This window comes from Muscardinus avellanarius (assembly GCF_963383645.1).
Source record: "Muscardinus avellanarius genome assembly, chromosome: 12".
Classification (NCBI taxonomy): domain Eukaryota; kingdom Metazoa; phylum Chordata; class Mammalia; order Rodentia; family Gliridae; genus Muscardinus; species Muscardinus avellanarius.
In genome coordinates this window covers 105,361,806-105,387,985 of record NC_137798.1, presented here as the reverse complement: position 1 = coordinate 105,387,985, position 26,180 = coordinate 105,361,806, and the positions used below count along the sequence as shown (strand labels likewise).

Here is a 26,180-nt window from a genome sequence, read left to right as displayed (position 1 = left end):
CTCTTTACAGATGAACTCTTAACATCTTAAATATGCTAACATGGGTGATGAATATTCAATAGGAGGATATGAAATATGCATTACTCTCACACTGACTTGGCCCTGGAGACCTGTTAACAAACACCTATTTTAATACTGCAAAACATTAGCTGAAAAATCCTAACTGAAGCCTAAGAGTTCCAGCCTCTACTAACACTCTAACAGATTCCTTGGGAATGTCACTACTGATGAATTTCTAAGTCCTGCTACACTGCAGAACAATGATGCTTAACCTGCACTTGTTAAAAACCCTTTGTGTATCCATGATCCTCTTCTCCAGGAAAATGTACATGATACCAAAAACCCTGCATGTGATTTCAGAATTGAATCTGAAAAATGCCATCCATACACCCCTGCTGAAAAATTCTCAAAAGGAGGGTTTGTCTTCTCCAGTTCTCATGAAAATAAGGATTTTAAAAATGGCTAAGCTAGCCGGGCGTGGTGGTGCACACTTGTAATCCCCACGCTTGGGAGGCGGAGACAGGAGGATCGCGCAGGTTCGAAGCCAGCCACGCTGGTGTAAGAGACCCTGTTTCAAAAATATAAAATAGGTCTGGGAGTGTAGCCCGGAGGTAGAAGGGCTTCCAGGAACCCCAGTACCACCAAAAAAAAAAAAAAAGCTAAGCTGGACATGGTGGCGCACGCTGTAATCCCAGCATTTGGGAGGCTAAAACCAGAGGATGGCAGTTTGCGGACAGCCTCAGAAACTTAGGCCCTTTGCAACTCAGTGAGACCCTGTTTCAAAACAAAGAATAAAAAATGCTGGAGGGGGGTGTAGCTTGGAGATCGAATGTCCTGGGTTCCATCCCCAGTATGGGGGGGGCTGGGCTTGGTGGCACACGCTTGTAATCCCGGAGGCTGGGACATTTAGGATGGAGGTTAGAGGACAGCCCCACTACTTACTGAGGTCCTTTGCAACTCAGTGATCCTCTGTTTAAAAAAAAAAAAAAAATAGGGCTGGGGGTACCAGAAGAAGGAAAGGAAAGGAAAGGAGAGCAGGAAGGGCGGGAAGGGGCAAAGACGTGTGGTAATGTAGCAGGTATAAAACTAAGTTTGCATAGTATCAGGAGCACCGGGGATAGAAAATACAGTTGATATTATTAACAACTAGAGAAACAGTAGCCTCCAAGAAGAAAACCCAGTGTAGCTCGGAACATGTGGCTGAGAAGATCTCAAACGCTGCCAAATAGCCAAATTCAAAAGTTTTACTTTAAGGCTGAGACTAAGAGAGGAGGATGGATCATAGGTTCGCGGCCAGCCTCACTTAGCTACTTAGGCCCTTTGCAACTTAGTGAGACCCTGTTTCAAAATAAAGAATAAAAAAAAGTAGGGCTAGGTGTGTAGCTTGGAGGTAGGATGCCCTTGGGCTCCATCCCCAGTACAGCCAAAAAAAAAAAAAAAAAAAAAAAGCTGTACTTAGCCAGGCGTGGTGGCACGCACTTGTAATCCCAGCACTTGGGAAGCTGAGACCGGAGGAGCTGAAGTTCACTGCCAGCCTCTGCAACCCCGTGAGGCCCTCTAAAATTTAGTAAAGCCTTGTTTCCAAATAAAAGTAACATAGGAATGGGGTTGTAGCTCAGAGGTAAGGTGCCTCTGGGTTCCATCCCCAGCATCACACACACACACACAGTTTACTTCCAGCTAGGCTCAAGTCTTACTAAGAAGGTCTATTTCCAATAAAGTGTATTTACCCTCTGTAATGCTTCAAATTAAAACTTGTTCCATTGTCATCTTTTACAAATTTGTAAATCCCCAGCTCAGAGAGCCACACGCTGTATTATAATTGTCCCTGTACTCTGAGCCCTTTCTTCTGGCCACAGTAAAGAAAAATATACTTGCACAAAGCCCTCAGGTGATTTTAAAATGTGTTGGCACTTTTATCTACCACCCACCTTTAAAAGCTTATATCACATGAGAAAATAGAGAATAAAGGTGCTCCGTGACTTACGCTTTGCCTCTGACAGATTCTGATTAGGTGACCAGACCAACATGCCAAGATTGTCTCGTTCTTGACTGCGCCTTGCTAGTTTGGCTTGTGGAAAGAAAAAGAAAAGTTTTAGTATAATTTAGCAGACACAGTAACAAACAGTGAGGTAAGCACACCAGTATTCTGGTGTGCAGAACCTGGAGCACACTCCATCACCCCTGTTCATCTGACGCTGCCCGGGGCCCACACAGAGCACAGGGGAGGGCTGCTCAACCTACTGCCAGCTCCTCTACGCCTTTACCGTATTTACTGGACACACGGGTGCATATGGGGTAGGTCTGCTTGTTATCGCCACCTGCTGGCTGAGCGGACCAAGGAGCTCGGGCACCAGGGGCACCAGGGGCAGCCCCTGTCCCTCCACCCTCAGCCACGCACCAGAAGGAGTGGCCCGCAGGTGAGCTCTCTGTGCGTGTCCTTAACCCCCGGCCCCCTTCTCCTAAGGTGATTTCAGTGACTTCACGATGATCAAAATCTTTTTTCTACAGTAACATCTACATACCCATGTTCATAGTGGCCAAATACGGAAACAACCTAGGCCTGCATCAACAGATGAACGGATTGCAAAATTATGAGAAATACACACAATGGAATTCTACTCAGCAATAAAGAACAAAATTGTGTCATTCTCAAGAAGATGGAAAGACCTGGAGAACATTATGTTAAGTGAGATCAGCCACCCACAGAGAGAGAGGGGACATGTGTTTTCTCTAATGTGCCCAAACTAGGGACTATTAGGAATACCAGAGGGCTCCAGATAATGGAGGGGAAACCTCAGCAGCTAGAAAGGAAGGGTAGGAGAGGAAGAGGCTGAGGTTGACTAACAGAGGAGCTACATCCAACCATATGTGTAAGTGTGAATGTAGCATGGTCAACCTGGACTCTCATGGTCGGGAGCACTGTGTGAATGTATGCCATTTTCAGTATGATCCACATAAAAATTTTTAAAAAATCTTTTTTGGTGCTACAGGGTATTGAACGTAAAGGCATCTGCCTCTAAGCAAAACCCCAGCCCTTTTTATTGTTTGCTTTGGAGCAGGGTCTTGCTAGGCTGACAGTCTTGCTATATTGCTAAGACTGTCCTCAACCCTGCAATCCTCCTGTCTTGAACTCCCAAAAATTGGGATTAGAGGCATGCACAACCACACCTGGTCCAAGACTCTTTCAACAATTTAATAAAAAAAGAAACTTCTAAATTGTATATATATTTTAAAAATCTGTGATACAAGCCTGTTGCTGTAGTACATGTCTGTAATCCCAGTACTGGGGAGGAGGCTGAGACAGGAGGAGTGGAGGTTTGAGCCCAGCATTGGCTGGGGGTAGAGCTCTAAGGAAGAATGCTCCTGGGTTTAATCCTCAGTACCACAAAAGTAAATAATTAAAAATCTGAGATAAAGCAGGCCAACAGGTGTACATGCACCAACTGTCCAGGTAGACAGTTATATAACTAGCTTAACTGCAAGCAACTGTCATATATTGTAATAGAGACATTTAAAACTTAATCCTAAACCAGGCATGGTGGTGCACTCGGGAGACTGAGACAGGAGGATCGCGCAGGTTCGAAGCCAGCCTCAGCTACTTAGTGAGGCTCTCAGCAACTTAGCAAGACCCGGTTTCCAAATTAAAAAAAAAAAAAAAATAGAATGGGGATGTGGCTCCGAGGTAGAATGCCCCTGGGTTCAATCCCCAGGACCATAAAACAAAACAAAACACACCAGAATCTTTTCTTTTGAGATGAAGGCAAGTTCTCCCTATATAGTCCTCCAACTGGAGATCCTCCTGCCTCAGCCTCCTGAGTACCCAAGATTACAGGTGTACCCTACCCCACCCAGGACATAATGTCTTGAAAGATAACCAAAGACTCTAGAGACCAGAGATCCGCTAACCAGGCCTTTCTACCAGTTAGGCCCAAACTCATTCATTCTAAAGAGAGTTTGCCCTCCCCACCTGTTTAAATAAGCTCTTCTGAAAATATGAGGAAAGTTACGGACCCCACTCGACTGGGGGAAGGTGCTAGATATAAAGACAGAAGCCCTCCTCCATTATAAAGAAAATCTTAGGCGATTCACAAAGTGCAGTCGGGTTTCTATGGTAGGTGGGAGTGCGCTGCTCAGGGGTGAGGGGTGGGCATGTGCTGGGGCTCACCTGTGGGCACGCCTTCTTAAATGCTTCTCTCAGAAAGACGCTAACGGTACAGTCTAAAAGTAAACTTACATCACCAGGAGCCCCTCCCCTCCCACAGCCCTGTGCTGAGGGCGTCAGGCCCGCCCCTCAGCCTATGAGGCTTCATCCAAAAGGCCTCACCTCCCAACGCCTTGGCAACTGAATTGTAACCGGAGTTTGGAAGGGGCTCATTCACACACATCACAAACGGAAAGTACTGAGCAAATAAGCACATGAAAAGATGTCAAAAAATCATTAGTCCTACAGCCGGGCGTGGTGGTGCACACTTGTATTCCCAGCATTCGGGAGGCTGAGACAGGAGAATCGCGGTTCGCAGACAGCCTCAGCTACTTAGTGAGGCTCTCAGCAACTTAGTGAGACCCTGTTTCCAAATAAAATATAAAATGGGTCTGGGAGTATAGCCCGGAGGTAAAAAGCCTTTGGGTTCCACCTCCAGTACCACCAAAAATAAAATAAAAATAATAAAAATAATAAAATAGGGCAGGGGATGTAGCTCGGAGGTCAGATGCCCCTGGGTTCCATCCCCAGAACCCCCCCCCAAAAAAAAACCCACATTAGTCCTTAAGAAAAAGGCAAACTGAAGCCACCTGCAATAACATTCTCTCTTAAAAAGTACAACATTAGACTCCTGGTTCCGGGAAGATGGCGACTGAGAAAAGCGGGGCTTAAGAGCCCTGCTAGCAACCAATCTCTATTACCACAAAATCAGCACCTTTCATAGCCAGAAAACACCATCACCAGAGAAACAAAAAAAATCACCAGCCCCAGAGAGGAGGGGGTCTCATAACAGAGCTCAGAGCCACCGAGGAGATACGCTGGCCTCACAACCGAGGACGCAGCGGCGAACTCACCAGACGGCTACGGCTACAGACCAACGCACTCAACAGCCCACAAGGCTCCAGAGAGGAGCGGTGGACAGCAAGCCGAGGTGAGCCGCTGCGGAAGAGCCTGGCGGGATTCGGCAGATTTTTCGGCACAGGGAGCATCTAAAGCTCCCAGTGGCTGGGCTCAGCACACGCTGCAGGGACTCAGAGCGGAGTTCAAAAACAGAGAAGAAATACACCAGCCTCACGGCTGAGGGCGTGGCAGTGGTGCCATAATGCCACCAGCGGCAGCGGCAGCAGCAGCAAATTCACCGAGTCCACTACAGCTCCATCTGCGTACTCAACAACAGTGAGTCAAATTGTGGGCCCCAGAGGAGAAATCCCAGTACTGACTCCCAGAGACTTGACCCAGTGGGGAAGTGGTGGTGGCAGAGATATCACACCATAGGAGAACGTGCAACCTGGCACCCGCCATAGTTTAAAGCAGCCTCTATTGATTCCCTGGGTCTGAGACTTTGCGATACAATCCAGTAAAGGAGTAGTGGGGTCTGAGATACTACTGACTCGAGATCCAGAACACCTTAAGTGAAGTCGTAGTGACCCAAGGGAAGAACCCAGAGAAGGCACAAACTTCCGAAATCATGGGAAAGAGGAATAACATGGAGCAATGAATGCCCACAACCCCACAACATCAGAACCCGATAAAACAGAAAATCAGAGATTTCTAGAAGATCAAATCAGGAAAATAACTGTAGAAATAATAGAGGTGCTTCGAAAAGAATTCAGAGAGAGCCAAAAAGAGATAAAGGATGCAATTAATGAAGTAAAGGCCTCAATTCAAAGCACGAACAACCGATTAGACCACATGGAGAACAGAATCTCGCTCTTAGAAGATGATCATTCCAAAAATGAATGCATAGTTTCTAATCTAGAAAAAAATATCCGACAGCAGGAATCTGACATTGAAGAAATATGGGCCCATTTTAAGAGAGCTAACCTAAGAATAATTGGAATAGAGGAGGGAAAAGAAAGTGAAACCAAAGGGATCAACGATCTCTTCAAGGAAGTAATAGCAGAAAATTTTCCAAACATAGAGCAAGAGGTTGATACACAGGTCCAGGAAACTTATAGAACTCCCTTTAGACAGGATCGGAGAAGAGGATCCCCACGCCACATAATTGTCAAAATGACCAATGTGGAAGCCAAGCAGAGAATCTTAAAGGCAACAAAAGCAAAGGGCCAAGTGACATTCAGAGGCAAACCAATTAGAATCACTCCAGACTTCCCAAACCAAGTCACGAGAGCCAGAAGGGCTTGGAGTAACATATTCCAAACACTGAAAGAAAGCAACTTCCAGCCAAAAATTTCCTACCCAGCAAAACTTTCTATCAAATTAGATGGAGAAATAAGAAGCTTCCATGACAAACAGAAACTGAAGGAATTTATGTCTTCAAAACCAGCACTAGAGAAAATACTCAAAGAGATTAACTACAAAGAAGAATTAGGTAACACACACCAGAACCAGAGAAACAAGATTTTCCATCCAACAGACAACTAAGATTAGTTATCTGTGGAGATTCATTATTTATGTTAGTCTTATACCTATCTCTAAATTGTATTGTTTGCTTTTATTGTTGCTAATTTTTAGGATTTCTAGTTGGAATATTAATATACCTTCAGATATAGCATTTGGAAATATTTTATCCCATTCTATCAGTAACTTTTAACTCTGTTTACATTGTCTTTGGATATACAATATTTTATTTTTTAGGGAGTTTGTATACCCTTTTGTTGCCTGTGCCATTGAAATCATATCCAAGAAATCACTGCCAATTTCAATGTTGTGAGGTTTTATGACCTAGATTTTCTTCTAAAAGTTTATAGTATTAAGATTTATATTTAGGTCTTTTATCTATTTTGAGTTAATATTTGTATATGGGATTAAGTAAGGGTCCAATTTTATTCTTTTTCATGTAATTATTATTTTTCAACAATATTTAGTTAAAAGATTATTATTTCTTCCACCAAATGTTCATGGAAACCTTGTCAAAAATAACTTGACAATATAGGGAAGAATTTAGCTCTAGGCTTTTATTTAACTCCAATGGTTTATATATCTGCCTTTAGAGCAGTACTACACTGTTTCAATTATTGTAGCTTTATATGGTTTGAAATTAGAAAATATATATCTTCTAGCTTTGTTCTTTTTCGAGATCGTTTTGGGTATCTAGAGTCCATATTACATATTAGGATAGATTTTTTCCTGAAAAATAAATATGTAAATATATGATAGTTTCACCAAAAAAAAAAAAAAGAAAAAAATATTCTCTGGTAAGAAAGAAAGCAAAAAGAAATATTGAAATGTTATCTTTAAGTTATCAAAAGCTTGGTATCAGACAAATGAAACTGTTATGTGAGATTATCATTTTTAATTTTGGATAAATTGCTATAATACTAGATGTCAACCACTAAGCCAAGCATGGGAGTGAGGGTTGGGGAGGGAATGGGGTGGAGATCGGGTGGGGGCTGACTGGGCGATGTGTGCGTGTATGTCTACAATAGTTTGTATCCCACTATGATGTATGAATACAGTGCACCAATAAAAAGAAAAAAGCACAACATTACAGCATTGATAACAGCACGTTTGGTGACAGTGTGGAGGCCCTAGAGCTCTCCGCGCTGCTCATGTGCGGGTGAAACGGCACACTTTCTGGGAAAGCCTGGCAATTCCTAATGGAATGCAACTCGGCAAAAAAGAACCAGACGGACCTCCAAATATGCTGAGTAAGTGGTGAGTTGGCAAAGACAAGGGTGAGACAGGATTCTGTGGTGCCCGTTAGAAACGGGTGGTTACAGTGTGAATTCATAGAACTATACTATGCAGTGTGGTGGTGCACGCTTGTAACCCCAGTACTCGGGAGCCTGAGACAGGAGGACGGCAGGTTCACAGCCAGCCTCAGCTACTGAGTGGGGCTGTCCACAGCTTAGTGAAACCGTGTTTCAAAACAAAGAATAAAGAATGGGGCTGGGAAGCTGAGTGTGGTGGGGCACACTTGTAATCCCAGTACTTGGGAGGCTGAGACAGGAGGATCACAGGTTTGAAGTCAGCCTCAGTAACTCAGTGAAGCTCTCAGCAACTTAGCGAGATTCTGTTTCCAAATAAAATACAAAATAGGACTGAAGGAGCTGGGCGTGGCAGCACATGCTTGCAATCCCAGCATTTGGGAGGATCGCAGTTCGCTGACAGCCTCAGCTACTTAGTGAGGCCCTTCACAACTTAGTGAGACCCTGTTTCAAAATAAAGAAAAAAAAATAGGGCAGAGGGTGTAGCTCAGAGGTTGAATGCCCCTGGGTTACATCCCCAGATCCACCAAAAAAGGGGGGGGGGGCTAGGCATATAGCCCAGAGGTTGACTGCCCTGGATTCAATCACCAGTACCGCAGAAAGGTGGGGGGACTAGGGGTGTAGCTCTGAGGTAGAATGCCTTGGGTTCAGTCCCCAGTATGCAAAAACAAATAAATAAATAAGGACAAATGATTTGCAACAAAGGTACAGAATTCAGTGGAGAAAGAGTATTTTTTTTGGGGGGGGGTGGAACCCAGAAGCATTTGACCTCGGAGCTACACCCCCAACCCTATATTTTATTCTTTATTTTAAAACAGAGTCTCACTGAGTTGCAGAGGCCTCACTAAGTAGCTGAGGCTGTCTGCGAACCTCAATCCTCCGGTCTCAGCCTCCCCAATGCTGGGATTACAAGTGTGCGCCACCACGCCCAGATTAAGAATATTCTTAAACACAGGGTATTTAACAACTGGATTTTCTTTTTTCTTTTTTTCTTTTTGGTGGTACTGGGAGTGGAACCCAGAGACTTTCTACCTCTGGGCTATACTCCCAGACCTATTTTATATTTTATTTGTTAACAGGGCCTCACTCAGTAGCCGAGGCTGGCTTTGAACCCACGCCATCCTCCTGTCTCGGCCTCCTGTCTCACGCCTGGCTAACAACTGGATTTTCATTTGCAGAAGAGTGAACTTCACATCTAGAAACTTTAGTTAAAAATGCATCTTGTAGGCCGGGTGCGGTGGCACGCTGTCATCCCCGCGCTGGGGAGGCGGAGACAGGGGGACCGCGCAGGTTGGAAGCCAGCAGTGCTGGCTTTGGAGACCCTGTTTCCAAATAAAAATATAAAAACTAGGTCTGGGAGTGTAGCCCGGAGGTAGAAGGGCTTCCAGGAACCCCAGTGCCACCACCACCAAAAAAAAAAAAAAAGGATCTTGCATATAAACGTAAATCATAACACTTTTAAAAAATAACATGGGACTTCCGGGAAGATGGCGACCGAGAAAAACGGGGCTTAAGAGCCCCGCTAACAACAAATCTCCATTACCACAAAAAAGCGCCTTTCAAAGCCAGAAAACAACATCACCAGAGAAACAAAAAAAATCACCAGGCTCCAGAGAGAAAGCGGACTGAGAACAGAGCCACAGAGGAGATCCTCAAGCCCGAGGACGCGGCTTCACGCCCGAGGACATGGCAGCAGCGCCATACTGCCGGCGGCACCGGCGAATTCACGGGACGGCCACAGCAAGCCGAGGGGAGCCGCTGCGGAACACCCAGGCGGGATTTCTCAGCGCAGAGGGCATCTAAAGCTTCCAGTGGCTGAGCTCAGCACACGCTGCAGGGATTCAGAGTGGAAATCAAAACCAAGAAAAAAAAACGCCAGCCCCATAGCCGAGGGCGTAGCAGCGGCGCCATATTGCCACCGGCAGCAACAGCACTGAATTCACCGAATTCAGTAGAGCTACATCTGCGTACTCAAGAACAGTGAGTCAAATTGTGGGCCACAGAGGAGAAATCCCAGTACTGTACTCCCTGGGACTTGACCCAGTGGGGGAGGGGCGGTGGCAGAGATATCATACCATAGGAGAACGTGCAACCTGGCACCCCCCATAGTCTAAAGCAGCCTCTATCGACTCTCTGGGTCGGAGACTCTGTGATAAAACCCAGTAAAGGAGTAGTGGGGTCTGAGATACTACTGACTTGAATCCAGAACATCTTAAGTGAAGTCATAGTGACCCAAGGGAAGAACCCAGAAAAGGCACAAACTTCCGAAATCATGGGAAAGAGGAATAATACTGGAGCAATAAATGCCCACAACCCCACAACATCAGAACCCGATAAAACAGAAAATCAGAGATTTCTAGAAGATCAAATCAGGAAAATAACTGTAGAAATAATAGAGGTGCTTCGAAAAGAACTCAGAGAGAGCCAAAAAGAGATAAAGGATGCAATTAATGAAGTAAAGGCCTCAATTCAAAGCACAAACAACCGATTAGAACACATGGAGAACAGAATCTCGCTCTTAGAAGATGATCATTCCAAAAATGAACGCATAGTTTCTAATCTAGGAAAAAATATCCGACAGCAGGAATCTGATATTGAAGAAATATGGGCCCATTTTAAGAGAGCTAACCTAAGAATAATTGGAATAGAGGAGGGAAAAGAAAGTGAAACCAAAGGGATCAACAATCTCTTCAAGGAAGTAATAGCAGAAAATTTTCCAGACATAGAGCAAGAGGTCGATACGCAGGTCCAGGAAACATATAGAACTCCCTTTAGACAGGATCGGAGAAGAGAATCCCCACGCCACATAATTATCAAAATGACCAATGTGGAAGCCAAACTGAGAATCTTAAAGGCAACAAAAGCAAAGGGCCAAGTGACATTCAGAGGCAAACCAATTAGAATCACTCCAGACTTCCCAAACCAAGTCACGAGAGCCAGAAGGGCTTGGAGTAACATATTCCCAATTTTGAAAGAAAACAACTTCCAGCCAAAAATTTCCTACCCAGCAAAACTTTCTATCAAATTAGATGGAGAAATAAGAAGCTTCCATGACAAACAGAAACTGAAGGAATTTATGTCTTCAAAACCAGCACTAGAGAAAATACTCAAAGAGATTAACTACAAAGTAGAAATAGGTAACACACACCAGAACCAGAGAAACAAGAGTTTCCATCCAACAGACAACTAAGATTTGTTATCTGTGGAGATTCATTATTTATGTTAGTCTTTTACCTATCTCTAAAGGGTATTGTATGCCTTTATTGTTGTTAATTTTTAGGATTTCTAGTTGGAATATTAATATACCTTCAGATATAGCATTTGGAAATATTTTATCCCATTCTATTAGTAACTGTTAACTCTGTTTACATTGTCTTTGGATATACAATATGTTTTTTATTTTTTAGGGAGTTTGTATACTCTTCTGTTGCCTGTGCCATTGAAATCATAACCAAGAAATCACTGCCAATTTCAATGTTGTGAGGTTTTATGACCCAGATTTTCTCCTAAAAGTTTATAGTCTTAAGATTTATATTTAGGTCTTTTATCTATTTTTGAGTTAATATTTGTATATGGGTTTAGGTAAGGGTCCAATTTTATTCTTTTCCATGTAATTATTATTTTTCAACAATATTTAGTTAAAAGATTATTATTTCCTCCACCAAATGTTCATGGAAACCTTGTCAAAAATAACTTGACAATATAGGGAAGAATTTAGCTCTAGGCTTTTATTTAACTCCAATGGTTTATATATCTGCCTTTAGAATAGTACTACACTGTTTCAATTATTGTAGCTTTATATGGTTTGAAATCAGAAAATATACATCTTCTAGCTTTGTTCTTTTTCAAGATCATTGTGGGTACCTAGAGTCCATATTCCATATTAGGATAGATTTTTTTTCTGAAAAATAAATATATAAATATATGATAGTTTCACCTAAAAAATAGAAAAAAAATATTCTCTGGTAAGAAAGAAAGCAAAAAGAAATATTGAAATGTTATCTTTAAGTCATCAAAAGCTTGGTATCAGACAAATGAAACTGTTATGTGAGATTATCATTTTTAATTTTTGATAAATTGCTATAATTCTAGATGTCAATCACTAAGCCAAGCATGGGAGGGAGGGATAGGGAGAGAATGGGGTGGGGATCGGGTGGGGGCTGACTGGGCGATGTGTGCATGTATGTCTACAAAAGTATGTATCCCACTATGATGTATGAATACAGTGCACCAATTAAAAATTAAAAAAAAATAAAATTAAAAAAAATAAAATAAAATAAAAAACAACATGGGACAAAATCTTTATAAATCTGATTTAGGAAAACTGTTCTTAGGCATGACACTTATAATATAACCCATAAAAGGTGGTAATTGTGCTTAATCAAATTTAATAACTTTTGGTATGCAAAACACACGGAGATATTGCAGACTGTGAGCAAACATTGCATGTCACACACCAATAACAAAGAACCTGCCTCCAGAATACATACACAAAGAACCTCCACACTCAACAGTAAAATAACTCAGTTTTTTAAAATGTGGCCAAACATTCCAACAGTCACTTCGCCAAAGCAGGTAAGCAGCTGGGACATTCATCATCCATCAGGAAATGTAAACTGAGGCCACAGTGAGAAGCTCGAACACTGGACCTACTAGAATGTCCAAGACAAAACCCAAGGGAACACGAAGCGCGGACCAGAAAGAAGAACTGCGGGAGCGAGCAGCGAGAGAGGGCCCGGGCAGGGCCGGCCTCGCAGACTGGCGCAGGAGCCTCCCTCGGGGGCTTGGGCCTTGGAGGATGAGGTCCGTCCGTGCTCAGGGAAACTTGTACCCAACCGCTGCCAGCAGCTTTACTCGCATCCACCAGAAACTGGAAAAAGTCCAAATACCCCTCAAAGGAGAATGGGCAACTGCAATGGTCCACAGCAATGAATATTCATGGCGGAGTGGCAAGGCTCCATCCCCGAGTGACGCTGCCGGCGAGTGAAAGCGCCCGTGTTGGAGGTCACGCTCGTGTTGGAGGTCACGCTCGAGCTCCCATTCACGGGGCGTTCTGGAAAGGGCAGACTAGTGGTGCGCAGGCCAATCGCTTCAGGGAGAGGCGAGGGAGGGACAAGAGAAGTAAGGTGGGCTTGGAGGAGATGGAACTTACACCCAGTCAGCCAACGCTCTCTGTAAATGGACAGCTCTACGTACGGAGAAAGAGCCCTCACTGCCTTCAGACAGGACTGTGCTGAAGGGCGCACTCTGCAGGGCTCCTGTTGGATAGAAGTCTGAGCTCTGGTCGAGCTTGGTCAGAATGTGGTCATTTCTAATCTTTGAATTTGAGCTCTTAAAGCCATTCTTGCTGGGCATGCTGACCCACACTTGTAATCCCAGCATATGGGAGGCTGAGATAGGAGGATTGCAAGTTCATGGCCAGCCTCAGCTACTTAGTGAGGCCTCCCCAACTTATGAGACCCTGGATGAAAATAGAGAGTAAAAACTTAGGGCTGGGGGTGTAGCTTGTAGGCAGAATGTCCCTGGGTTCAATCCCCAGTACTGCAAAAGAACAAAACCAAAAACAACCCTAAACCCACGCGGTGGTACACACCTGTAATCTCAGTACTTGGGAGGCTGAGACAGGATCATCACAGGTTTCAAGCCAGCCTCAGAAATGTAGCTAGACTGTTTCCAAATAAAAAGTAAAATAAGGTTGCAGGTACAGCTCAGAGGTAGAATACCCCTGGATTCAATTCCCAGTAGTGCAAAAATAAATAAACAAACAAACAAACAAAATAAATCAAGGCCTCTCATGCTCTCGAGTTGGCCCTCATTCTCCCTTGAATATGTATCATGACTTTTTTCTTAATAAACCTCTGCCTTTATCTCTGAAAAAAAAAAAAAAATCAAGACTATCCTTTTACCTTCTTGGTGTGCCATAAGGGAAAAAAGCTAATTTTCCTGAAGGATTAGGCTATCAAAACCACCACAGTGCTGGGCCTGGTGGCGCACACCTGTGATCCTGGTACTTGGGAAGTTGAGAGTAGGATCCAACTCTCATCTACCTAGCACGACTGTTTCAAATAAAATAGGGTTGGGGCTTAACTCAGAGGTAGAATGTCTCTGGGCTCTGTCCCCAGTAGAAAACACACAAATTTTTAAAAAGCCACAGTAAAATCAACCTCATGAACTAGCACTCAAAGATGACCAGTACTTAAGCCAACTACCGTGAGTTTGCAGATACAGAACCTAAGAGACCATAATTAATACAGAAATATAAATTCACATGAAATTACTTTGTGTGTGTGGTGGTACTGGGGTTCCTGGAAGCCCTTCTACCTCTGGGCTACACTTCCAGACCTATTTTATACTTTTATTTGGAAACAGGGTCTCTTAAGCCAGCAAAGCTGACTTTGAACTGGCGTGACCCTCCTGTGTCCGCCTCCCAAGCGCGGGGATGACAAGCGTGCGCCACCATGCCCGGAACTACACATGAAATTTTTAAAGAAACAGATATTGAAATCACAAGATTAAGTAAACAAGAATCTATAAAAATAAAAGATTTGAGCCAGGCGTGGTGGCGCACGCTTGTCATCCCCACGCTTGGGAGGCGGAGACAGGAGGATTGCGCAGATTTGAAGCCAGCCGCACTGGTTTAAGAGACCCTGTTTCCACATTAAAAAAAAAAATTTTTTTTAAATAGATCTGGGAGTGTAACCCGTGGGAGTGTATCCCGGAGGTAGAAGGGCTTCCAGGAACCCCAGTAGCACCTAAATAAATAAATAAATAAATAAATAAATAAATAAATGATTTGCTAGTCGGGCATGGCAGCGCTCACTTATAATCTGAGCATTTGGGAGGCTGAGACAGGAGGATCGCTATTCATGGCCAGCCTCAGCTACTTAGTGAGGCCCTTTGTAACTCAATGAGACACTGTCTCAAAATAAAGAATAGAAAAAAAATAGGGCTGGGGTGTAGGTAGAATGCTCCATCATCAGTACCACAAAAAAAATTGAAAATTAATTATCTAGTACTTAAAAAAATAGTAGAACACGGTGTAGTGTGCACACACCTGTGATCCTTGTACTTGGGAGGCTGAAAACTGCAGGTCTGAGGACAGCCTCAGCCACTTTAGCAAGACTTTCCCAGCAACCTAGCAGAACCCTGCGTCAAAATAAAAAAATAAAAAGGGCTGGGGGCACAACTCAGAGGAAAAATGCCCCTGGGTTCAATTCCCAGTACAGGGTGGGGCTGGGGGAGCCTAAACAAAAACAAAGTAGCAAATTAGATACAGGTAAAGAGCTCTAAAGCTAGAATATTATTTACAGTGCAAAACAGAGGTATGATAAAAAAAAGATGATATAAAAATATATCCTGCTGGGTGTAATGGCTCACGCTTGTAATCCCAGTATTTGGGAGGCTGAGACGGGAGGATCGCAGGTTCACAGCCAGCCTCAGCTACTTAGTGAGACCCTGGTTCAAAATAAAGAATAAAAAATAGGGCTGGGGGTGTAGCTCGAAGATAGAATGCCCCTGGGTTCCATCCCCAGCACACACACAAAAAAGCTTCTTTGCTTTCTATGGAGTGGAAAGAAAAGGACTGTCCTGCAGGTCCTTTGCTGTGCACCGACCTGAACCAGAGCAGCAAGGGGAGACAGCGAGGAGGGCAGGCTGGTGAATGAGGGAGGGGCAGAGAGATCAGCCCAACGCCACTGGCTGTCATTCCTTCCACTAGGCTCTCCTTACCAAGGACAGCCATCCAGGGAGTCCTGCCACTAAGGGCATGCTTAGGATAAGCTTTAACAACATTTCTTAGCTTCCAAGGCTTCTTTCACCAGAAGCTCAGTGAAGAGGTACAAAAATAGTAGTAATGGAGATGATAATCTATAAATCAAATGCTATCTTCTAAGGTTCTGACCAGAAAACTGAAGTTGATGGCTATAAACCTCTACAGAGTGCTGTAGGGTCTTTATGACCACATTGTGATCACCTGTCTTCAGAGTATCAAACTACCCTTAGTCAGCTCTCATAATGGGTGGCCGTGGTCCTCCTCTAAAGTTCAATTCTATCTCCTTATCCCACAGAGAAAGACTCCATGGAACTCCAAGAGTCCTCGAGTCCTCATGAGCAGAGAGAGACCAAGAGAACAACGAAGGCACAAAGACTGTAAAGTAGGGAATCTTCTATTCCCAAATGATCAGTCCCTTGTGTTCTTATTATATTCTGAGAGGAAAGCGTCCTTAAACTTAACCTACAGTAAAAGTTTCTTTAGCCAGGCAGAGTGGTACAAACTTATAACGCCAGTACTTGGGAAGCTGAGACAGGAGGATGGTAGGTTCAAGGCCAGCCTCAGCAACTTAGTGAGGACCTCTATGACTTACTGAGACTCTATTTCAAAATAAAAAACACAGGGCTGGGGGTGTAGCTCAGAGGTTCAAACACCAATACCAAAGGGGGGAAAAGTTTCTTTAGGTTGGGTATCAAAAATATTTTAAAAGCCAGGCAAGGTGGCACATACCTATAGTCTCAGTACAGTACTTGGGAGGCCGAGACAGGAGGACTGCAGGTTTAAGGCCAGCCTCAGAAAATCTCTTAGTTACCTAGTAAGACCCTTTTTGAAGATTAAAAGTTTTATTTTTATTTTATTTTTTTGGTGGTACTGGGGTTCCTGGAAGCCCTTCTACCTCCGGACTACCCTCCCAGACCTATTTTTACATTTTTATTTGGAAACCGGGTCTCCTAAGCCAGCGCGCGCGGCTGGCTTCGAACCTGCGCGATCCTCCTGTCTCCGCCTCCCAAGCGCGGGGATTACAAGCATGCCCACCATGCCCGGCCTAAGATTAAAAATTTATGAAAAAACTTTTTTTAAGTGCTGAGGATGTAGCTCAGAAGTGAAGTTCCCCTTGGGTTGAATCCCCAGTATCAAAAAAAAAAAAAAAAAAAAAAATTTAGAGACACGAACTTTTGGCTTCTGACGTGGGCATCCAGAAAGGTGCGAGTCAAGGGAAAGGAGCGGGAACCCAGTGCCGCCCCAGCAGAGCGCTTGCTGCGCGTGCTACTTCCCCGCACTGCGGGCCACGCGCGTCTGCTCGCGTACTGTTCCAGGGTCCATGCCCACTTGGCAAGCACTGCACCCAGGTACACCCCAATCCCTCTTCAAAGCAACCCAAGGAGACAGGTGCCATCCCTGCCCGTTTTCTAGATGAGATGGGGCAGCCTGCCAGGATCGGGCTTGTCGGCAGAGAGTGCGCGTCACGCCCAGGAGCAGACCCCAGGCCACAGGGTAAGGGTGAGGCAGACGCGGGCGAGGTCGGTGGCGAGGACTGAGGCCCCTCCTTCAACCTGCAGCACGTGAACACCCCTCCACCCTGAACCAAAACAAATGACTAGAACATAAAATGCAATTTCTCTCCCTATACCATCCAGGAGGCATTCCTGCCCATAAGTTAAACGGCAGAAGAATCATCAGTGGCCACTAGTCGGGCCTCTAGCAATGAGGCGGCTGGCGGCAGCGCTGTGCCTCCCTCCCAGCAGCGCCCGCCGCCTTCTCTTCTCTAATCTCCTCCTTTCAAAATCATGAAGATCTGAATTGGAGTACGTACATAATTTTCAGTCACCAGCTCTCTGGAATTAAATCTACAACAGCCGAGCACGGTGGGCACGCTCGTCATCCCAGCACTCAGGAGGCTGACACGGAAGGTTCGCAGTTCAAGGACAGCCTCAGCTACTTAGTGAGGCTCTTTGCAACTCAGCGAGACCCTGTTTCAAAATAAAGAATTTTTAAAAATAGGGCTGAGGGTGTCGCTCGGAGGTAGAATGCCCCTGCATTGCAGCCTCAGTATTGCCCCTCAAAAAAAGAATCTACACTAGCCGGGCGTGGTGGGGACGCTTGTAATCACCGCGCTTGGGAGGCGGAGACAGGAGGATCGCACAGGTTCGAACCCAGCCGCGCTGGCGTAAGAGACCCTGTTTCAAAAATATAAAATAGGTCTGGGAGTGTAGCCCGGAGGTAGAAGGGCTTCCAGGAACCCCAGTACCACCAAAAAAAAAAAAAAAGAAAAAAAAATCTACACTAAACATAGGAAAGTCATGAAGATCTTAAGAACTAAAACATCTCACCCACGTTTTCCTAAATTTGCTGAAAACAATTTTCCCCTAAAAATTAATGACTTTTACAAAGCTATAAAATTCAGAATCACTGTCTTATGAAGGTTTTTCCTCCATTTGAATAAATACCTTAATCTGTCTCTTGTGTTTTGGAGGGAGATATAACTGGGGGCTGAACTCAGAGGCCTACTTGGCTGGGCTGCCCTCCTGCCATGTATATGCGCGCGCACGTGCGTGCGTGCGTGTGTGTGTGTGTGTGTGTGTGTGTGTATTTCTTACTATTATTATTTTTTAAACCTGGATCTCAAGCCTGTGTGATAGTGCATGCTAGTAATCTCCATACTTGGGAGTCTGAGACAGGAGGATCACAGGTTTGTGGCCAGCCTCAGCTACTTAATGAGGCCCTCCACAACTTAGTAGACCTGTTTCAAAATAAAGAATAAAAAATAAGCCGGGTGTGGTGGCGCATGCTTGTAATCCCAGCAGTTGGAAGGCTGAAACAGGAGGATGGCAGTTCGTGGGCAGCCTCAGCTACTACTCAGTGAGGCCCTCTGCAACTCAATGAGACCCTGTTTCAAAATAAAGAAAAAAATATAGGGCTGGGGGTGTAGCTCGGAGGTAGAATGTCCGAGTTCAATACCCAGTACTGCAAAAAATAAAAATAAAAAATAAAGTGTGAACCACTATTCCTGGCTTCATCAGCTTTTATGGCTCTGTTGGTTAAATGAAAGGTGTAACAAGGGGGTGGAGGAGGAAGGAGAAGGACTGAAGCAGAAAGGAAGGCAAGAACAAATCAAGGCAGGAGGAAGGAGACAGTACCCTCGAGTCACACGCAGCACGGCAGGGACACACGCATCACTGCTGGCTTGACCTGGTGAGCACGTAGGGAGCCTGGCGCTCCCTGGCGCGGGCGGCGCCGCTGCCCATCGCTCTGCTCAGCCGTCTTGTTTTGTTTTGAGTGGGCTTCCCTGTGTTGCCAGGCTGGTCTCAAGTAAGTCTCCCAGCTCGGGCGCCTCGTAACTGGGGCTACAGGTGCAGGTCACCACTTGCTTCTTAATTTAAAGATGATTTATTCTGACCGATATAACCAAAACAGTAACTATCCTCAGAAGGAAAGTCTTAGGTCGTGTTCTGTCCTTCGGTACAGTGTTTTCTATTTCCAGGGAGCACAGAATAGCTGACACGACGCAGGGGGATTAAATGGCCACAGAGCTGAATGGAAGTTGAGCATTTCCCACTTTTTACTACCCCTTCCTTAAAAAGCATTCCCTGGGCCCTATTAATAACCTGACAGTAATTACTTTTCCAAGAGCCTAAGTCTGTGCTCGAGATTTTCCCTACCACGTACGCTAATGACTACCACATCTCTACCCGTACAAGAGCCACACGATCCAACAACCACTTCCAACTCAACGTGTAAAACCGAGTGTCTCCTCATGTGCACTCTCGCCACTGCCCCACCATGCTGGGCTTTCTCCTCCACCCTGACAAGGGACACTGGCAAGTCAGCCACCAGCTGCCAGCTAGATGCCTGGTCATCTGGACTTCTCCCAGCACCCCAAATCCACCGAGCATCACCAGTTACATCTCAGCTTCTCACACTATCCCAGCAACTTCTCTATACTTGTAGAACTATTCTAAAGTAAACGGTTAGCCCTTTAGAAGCACAACCCCCCATCACTTCCCCGTGTATTTAGGACAAAGCCCACTGGAAGCAAGGCCCTCTCGGTGCTCCGCCAAGCACCACACTGGCTCCAGCCCAGGAGCCCTCCTCGCCTCTGTGTTTTCTCAGGAGAGGTTCCTTCTGGTCCGAGGTCCCGACCTACTGTCCCCACCACTGACTGCTACGACAGGCTCAAATCCGGTCTTTGAACTTGTGCTGACACTCTGCCGATTCAGGCCAACAGTCTGCGCCCTGTGCCCCCAACATTCCATGACAGGAGAGGGTCCAGCTCAGACTCTGGTCATTAATGGTTTACATAAAGACAAATGCTACTGTGAAAAGAACAAGTGCTTAGTAATTATTAGCAGTAGTCATTAGTGGTTTGGGGGTAAGATCTAATATAATTAATATCATTATGCACCAATAATTGGGCCAAAGAACTTTACACATGTGCATCATACACCTAATACACGTCTGAAAAGAGGAGCTGAGTGACTGCATACGAGCATGATTCTGGTTAGGGTCTGAGCTTGCAACTGAGACTAAACCCCAGACTGGGTCTGAATCCCATTTTAGCTCTTTTGAGCTGAATGACGTGAACAAGCTAATCAGCTTCAGAGAAGCCTGTGGAAAACGGAGAACACAATGCCAAGCTTGCCGTGCGGTTATGGGATCAGAAAGAGTTCATGGTAAGCACTTGGTGCCCATGTGGTAGCACTTCTCAACACACAGCAGAGACTCTTTTCTACGTCCCTTGTTGAACTACAGTCCTTGAGGCCTCAGTACCTTCAGCACCTGGCACAGAGAGTGCCATCGATGTTGAGCTAATACACACCAAGAGGTGAGGCGAGCTGGCGTGGTGCCCAGACCTGGGATCCTAGTACTTGGGAGGCTGAGACAAGAGGATGGGAGATTTGAGAACAGCCTCAGCAAGCAGCTGAGAACTCCCATCAGCCTAGTGAGACCCTGTTTCAAAATAAAAGTAGGGCTGAAGGGAGGTACACCTCAGAAGTAGAATGTCCCTGGGTTCAATCCCATAAATAAATAAATAATCCTAAAGTCAAAATGAAGGGCAGAAGAGAATCCCAGACACCAACTGACTTCACAGAGGTACTTTAGACTCAGGCTCCTCCGGAAGCTCACGCCTGGAATAGGCAACATCCCCCTGACATGCTGCCCACCACCACGCCCTCCAAGAGGAAACCCCAAAGCCACCATCCGACTGCCGGTGGGCCTTGTCAGCACAACTATTAGAAGCCCAGGCTCTCGGCGGGCATGATGGCACATGCTCTGAATCCCAGTACTTGGGAGGCTGAGACTCAGCTACTTAGCGAGGCCTCTGCAACTCACTGAGACCCTGTTTCAAAATAAAGAATAAAAAATAGGGCTGAGGGTGTAGCTCGGAGGTAGAATGCCCCTGAGTTCCATCCCCAACACCGCAAAATAAAAAAATAAAATAAAAATATAAGTCTGGGGGTGTAGCTTGGAGATAGATCCCTGGGTTCAATCCCCAGTGCCATAAAAAACAATAAACAAAAAGGTGTGAGAAGCCCAGGTTTCCCCTACCAAAGTATTTCCAATGTCATTTCACTTCTGCATAGCCGGGGAACCTTCAGTAGCTGGTGTTCAGCTAAAGACACAGCTTCACAATTATGCCCATGTTATGAGTCCTTTAAAACAAGCTGCACCAGAAAGAGAGCAGGGAATTCTTTGCAAAGGTTTGCCACAGCAGAGTTTTAAGTGTATAAAAAAGCTGGCTGAAAAAACTAGTTTGGGGTTTCTTCTGATGGATAGTTTGGCAACATTTATCAAAGTTATCAATTTACCCAAGTATAAAATAATGATAGCCAGGCATGGTGGTGCATATTTGTAATCCCTTGGGAGGCTGAGACAGGAGGATCACAGATTCTCAGACAGCCTCAGCTCTTTAGTGAGGCCCTCTGCAACTTAGTAAGACCTTGTTTAAAAATAAGGAATAAGCCGGGCGTGGTGGCGCACGCTTGTAATCCCCGCGCTTGGGAGGCGGAGACAGGAGGATCGCGCAGGTTCGAAGCCAGCCGCGTGCACTGGCTTAGGAGACCCTGTTTCCAAATAAAAATGTAAAAATAGGTCTGGGAGTGTAGCCCGGAGGTAGAAGGGCTTCCAGGAACCCCAGTACCACCAAAAAAAAAAAAAAAATTAAATTAAAATAAAATAAAGGGTGCAGTGGCACACTCTGTAACCCTAGTGCTTGGGAGATTAAGACAGGAGGATCACAGGTTCATGGGCAGCGCTACGTGATTTGGCCACATCCTGTTCAAAATAAAATATTAAAAAGGCCGGGTGTGGGTGTGATGGCGCACACTTGTAATCCCAGTTCTTGGGAAGCTGAAACAAAAGGATCATTGGTTCTCGGCCAGCCTCAGCTACTTGGTGAGGCTTTCTGCAATGTAGTGAGACCCTGTTTCAACATAAAGAATAAAAAAATAAGGCTGGGGGTATAGCTCAGAGGTAGAATGTCCCTGGGTTCAATCCTTAGTACTCCGGAGGAAGAGGAGGAGGAGGAGGAGGAGGAGGAGGAGGAGGAGGAGGAGGAGGAGGAAATGGTGGTGGTGGCCGCCGCCACCTAGGGATGTAGGCTCAGTGGTAGAGTACGGCCTGGGTTTGATCCCCAGCCCCAAGGAGGGCAGAGAACATCTATTCTTAATATTAAGCTTGAAGATGAAAGGACGAAACTTAGCATACGGTCTCTCTATTGGCCTACTAGCACAGTAATAGCACACTTCAACCACAGCATACAATCAGAGGCTTTCAATTTTCAATACTGGATAAAAGCCACATCTTACTTCGTGATTCAGAACAGACTGAAAAGTTAGTATTATACAAGATATTAAAAACTTACTTTCACCTAAAAAATAAGCTATGCAAAAATATCTGTCCAAATTTTCATGTTATGAAAATCACTTTCAAACTACACACATCACTTAGAACACTGCGCATCACGGTCCTGGAGCCATTTTACTAACGTCTGCGCCTCCACCGAGAACCCAGAGGTGAGTCGGTTACTTTCAGGCACAGAATTCAGACCACTACAGGCTCAAATTCCAGATCTGCCACCTATCAAAGTCTAAGACACTGGAAAGTTCCTTAGATCAAGGCCTTCAGTTTCTAGAACAGGTGGTTAAAAATAACTACCATATCACAGTGATAGAATTAGAATCAGTGATAGATTAGAAGGTGGAGAAGCCACTGAGAGGGGCTGGGCACACCGGCCTCTGTGCTCTGTGGCCAGGCTCTTCCCACGCCCCTCACACTGTCCGGGCCCTGGGGCTTCGTCACGTGGCAACAGAGTTCTTGCCCGCAGGTGCGGTGATGCATGCTGCAATCCCAGCTACTCAAGAGGCTGAAGCAGGAGGGTAACTAACAACCTGGGCAACGCAGCAAAACCCTATCTCAAAATAAAAAATAAAAAGGTCTAGGAGCGTACCTCAGTGGTAGAGTGCCGCGGGGTCTAATCCTCAGCACCTCAAAAGTCCTCGCCCAACTTTCTTCCCCCTCTCCCTGTCTCCACTGCAGAAGGAAGTCTCTCTTCTTCACTGTCCATGTAACACTATCTCACATCACCGTTCAAGAATCCCCAAATCCTTGCAACTTCAGAAATCGACTGGAAATAAACCTTTGGAGTCCTTCCCCTCCCTCCCTCTTCTCCTTCTGGTACTAAGGAATGAACCCAGGGGCGTTCTACCTTTGAGCTGTGCTCCCAGCCCTTTTTACTTTTGCTTTGAAACAGGGTCACACTAGGTTGCTGAGTCTCACTACTTGCTGGGAACCTGCTATCCCCCGTCTCAGCCTCCTAAGTGCTGGGGTCACAGGTGCACACCTCCATCCCAGGCCTGAAGCCTGTGTACACATGTGTGTCGAAGTGCATCCAGGCAGAGGCCAAGCCCTTAACAGAGGCCCATCTCTTACTTCCAGCTCAGAGATCTCTGGACCTTACTGATTATATTCATCTAGGCCTTTCTTGTTTAAGAAATAAGCATACTGAGATAGGTTCCTTGCTCTGATATTTTCTAGCACCTCACAAGAATTTCTGGTGAAATATGATGAATTTTGTTACTAATGTTTTGTTACCTGCCACCAGAATAACACGGTAAGAATGGAGGGCTGCTTGTGAGCCAAACAACTGTGGTTCCCCTGCTTGTACTAATAAATTGAAGACATATCAAACGCTTGGAGGAGCGTTTCTACACAAACTTAAAATTCTTCTGCAAAGAAACGGTCCCATTTTGTTTCTGTGGTACTGGGGATCGAACCCAGAGGCATTCTACCTCTGAGCTCCCCCTGGCCCAGTCCTATTTTTATTTTTAGATAAAGTCTTGCTAGGTTTGTAAGAGTCTCACTACTTTGAACCTGCAATCCTCCTTTCTCAGCCTCCCAAATGCTGGGATTACAGGCATGCGCCACAATGCCCGGTTTAGGAGGCTGCTTTTTCTAAGAAAATGTCTTTGCCCGCTTTGTATTGGCTTATTTATTTTTTTATTTTTGCAGGTCTGGGGATGGAACCCAGGGGCATTTGACCTCTGAGCTACACCCCCTGCCCTATTTTTTATTCTTTATTTTGAAACCAGGTCTCACTGAGTTGCAGAGGGCCTCCCTAAGTAGCTGAGGCTGTCTGCGAACCACGATCCTCCGGTCTCAGCCTCCCGGAGAAATTTTTTTTAAAAAAAAGCTTTTTAGCCAGACATGGTGGTCCACTCTTGTAATCCTAGTACTTGGGAAGCTAAAATAGGCAGAGAGCAATTTAGTGAGACTCTGTTTCAAAATAAAAACAAACATAGGGGTGAGGTTATAGCTAGAAAGTAGAATGCCCCTGGGGTTCAATCCCTAGTATCACAAGAAAGACCGGCAGGCAGGCTCACTCCTCCAAAAGGTGTTGGCGTTTCGCTCTCCCCACTAGTGCGGGCTAGTATTAGTAACTGGATTCCAAAGAGCAGGCACTGCGGCAGGCTGGGTACTCAGTCAAAGTTGAACCGAGCAGTAAGTCCTGATGGTAGTGTATACCCCAACTCCTCCAATAAGAATGAAAAGACACTTGACCCCATGGATTCCTCCCAAACCCATAATTCGAGACTAAGCATAAAAAGTAAACGGAGAGACGGTCTATAAAATACTAGACCAGCACTCCTTCAAACTCTGACGGCCGTGAGAACTAAGCAGACTGAGAAACTGTCACAGACTGGAGGAGACTGGGCAGAGGTAAGTATTAAATGCAATGTGATCGTCTGGATCGGCATCTAGAACCAAACATGGACATTAACGAGAAAAAATCAGTGAAATCTGAATAAAGTCTGGAGCTTAGTAATGTTTCCATAGCCACACTGTGGTGATACAGGGTGTCAACATCAGAGTCTGATCGCCTAGAGACTACAGGAAAGGGAGGGGACGGCAGGAGCCCCAGACCCCTAGTACCAGAAAGAAAACAAAAAATAGACAAGAATCAAAGTTTTGATTTCTATTCAGAACAGCTTTCCAGAGTGATAAGTAGCTTAACTATAGATCAATCGTATTTCCACCTTCAGAAACCATTAACTGAGGGCCGGGCGTGGTGGCGCACGCTTGTAATCCCCACGCTTGGGAGGCTGAGACAGGAGGATCGCAGGTTTGAAGCCAGCCTCAGCTACTTAGTGAGGCTCTCAGCAACTTAGTGAGACCCTGTTTCCAAATAAAGTATAAAAGAGGTCTAGGAGCATAGCTGGGAGGTAGAAAAGCCCCTGGGTTCCATCCCCAGTACCACACACACACAAAAATAATAAGACAAGGAACCATTAACTGAGCCCAGCATGATGGCACACCCTCATAAATCCCAAGTCCATGCCAGCCTCTGCAACCTAGCAAGGCCCTCCACACTCAGAGACCCTACTACAACATAAAAAGTAAAACAGGGCTGGAGGTGTGGCCAGAAAACAGAATGCCCCTGGGGCCAATCCCCAGTAGACAGATAAGAAGGGGGGGGGGGACATCATTTACTAGTCAATCTCCATCTTAGAAAGGTTCACAGATGAGCTCCAAGTGGAAGCCCATCAGTCTTGGAGTGAAAGCCGGCAAGGAAGCCTGGCCAAAGGCGGTGCAGAGGGACCCCAGCCTGGCAGTGCGCACCAGCACACGCTTCATGTGGGCACTTTGCAAAGCTACCTTCAGAAAATCTTTTCACAAATTTCTACTTGTATGTCTTTGGGGTTAGATATAGTCAACCTAAATTATATTTTAAGAATTGACAAAGATTAAAGTTGAGAATTATTTTTTAAAAATGCCTGAGCAAGGCAGGCATGGTGGAGCATACTTGTAATCCCAGCATTTGGGAGGCTGAGACAGGAGGATCACGGTTAGTGGCCAGTGTCAGCTACTTAGTAGGCCCTCTGCAACTTAGTGAGACCTTGTTTCAAAATAAAGAATAAAAAATAGGGCTAGAGGTATAACTCCTAGGTAAAATGTCCCTGGGTTCCATTCCCAGTGTCACAAAAAATAAAGAAAGAAACCTGAGCAGGCTGGGCATGGTGTTGCACACTTATAATCC

The 26,180-nt window shown here is 45.3% G+C and overlaps 1 protein-coding gene across 2 annotated transcripts in view; it reads right to left on the bottom strand.

The window, feature by feature from the left end:
• RCOR1 (REST corepressor 1) overlaps positions 1–26,180 on the bottom strand; it is a gene marked incomplete at both ends in the record, with an annotated part of 115,928 nt that overhangs the window by 41,819 nt on the left and 47,929 nt on the right. For both annotated transcript variants that reach the window (XM_080707821.1, XM_080707822.1), the window contains one exon: positions 1,988–2,071. In XM_080707821.1, coding sequence (XP_080563947.1) covers positions 1,988–2,071 — 84 coding nt within the window. The remainder of the gene's footprint in view (positions 1–1,987; positions 2,072–26,180) is intronic.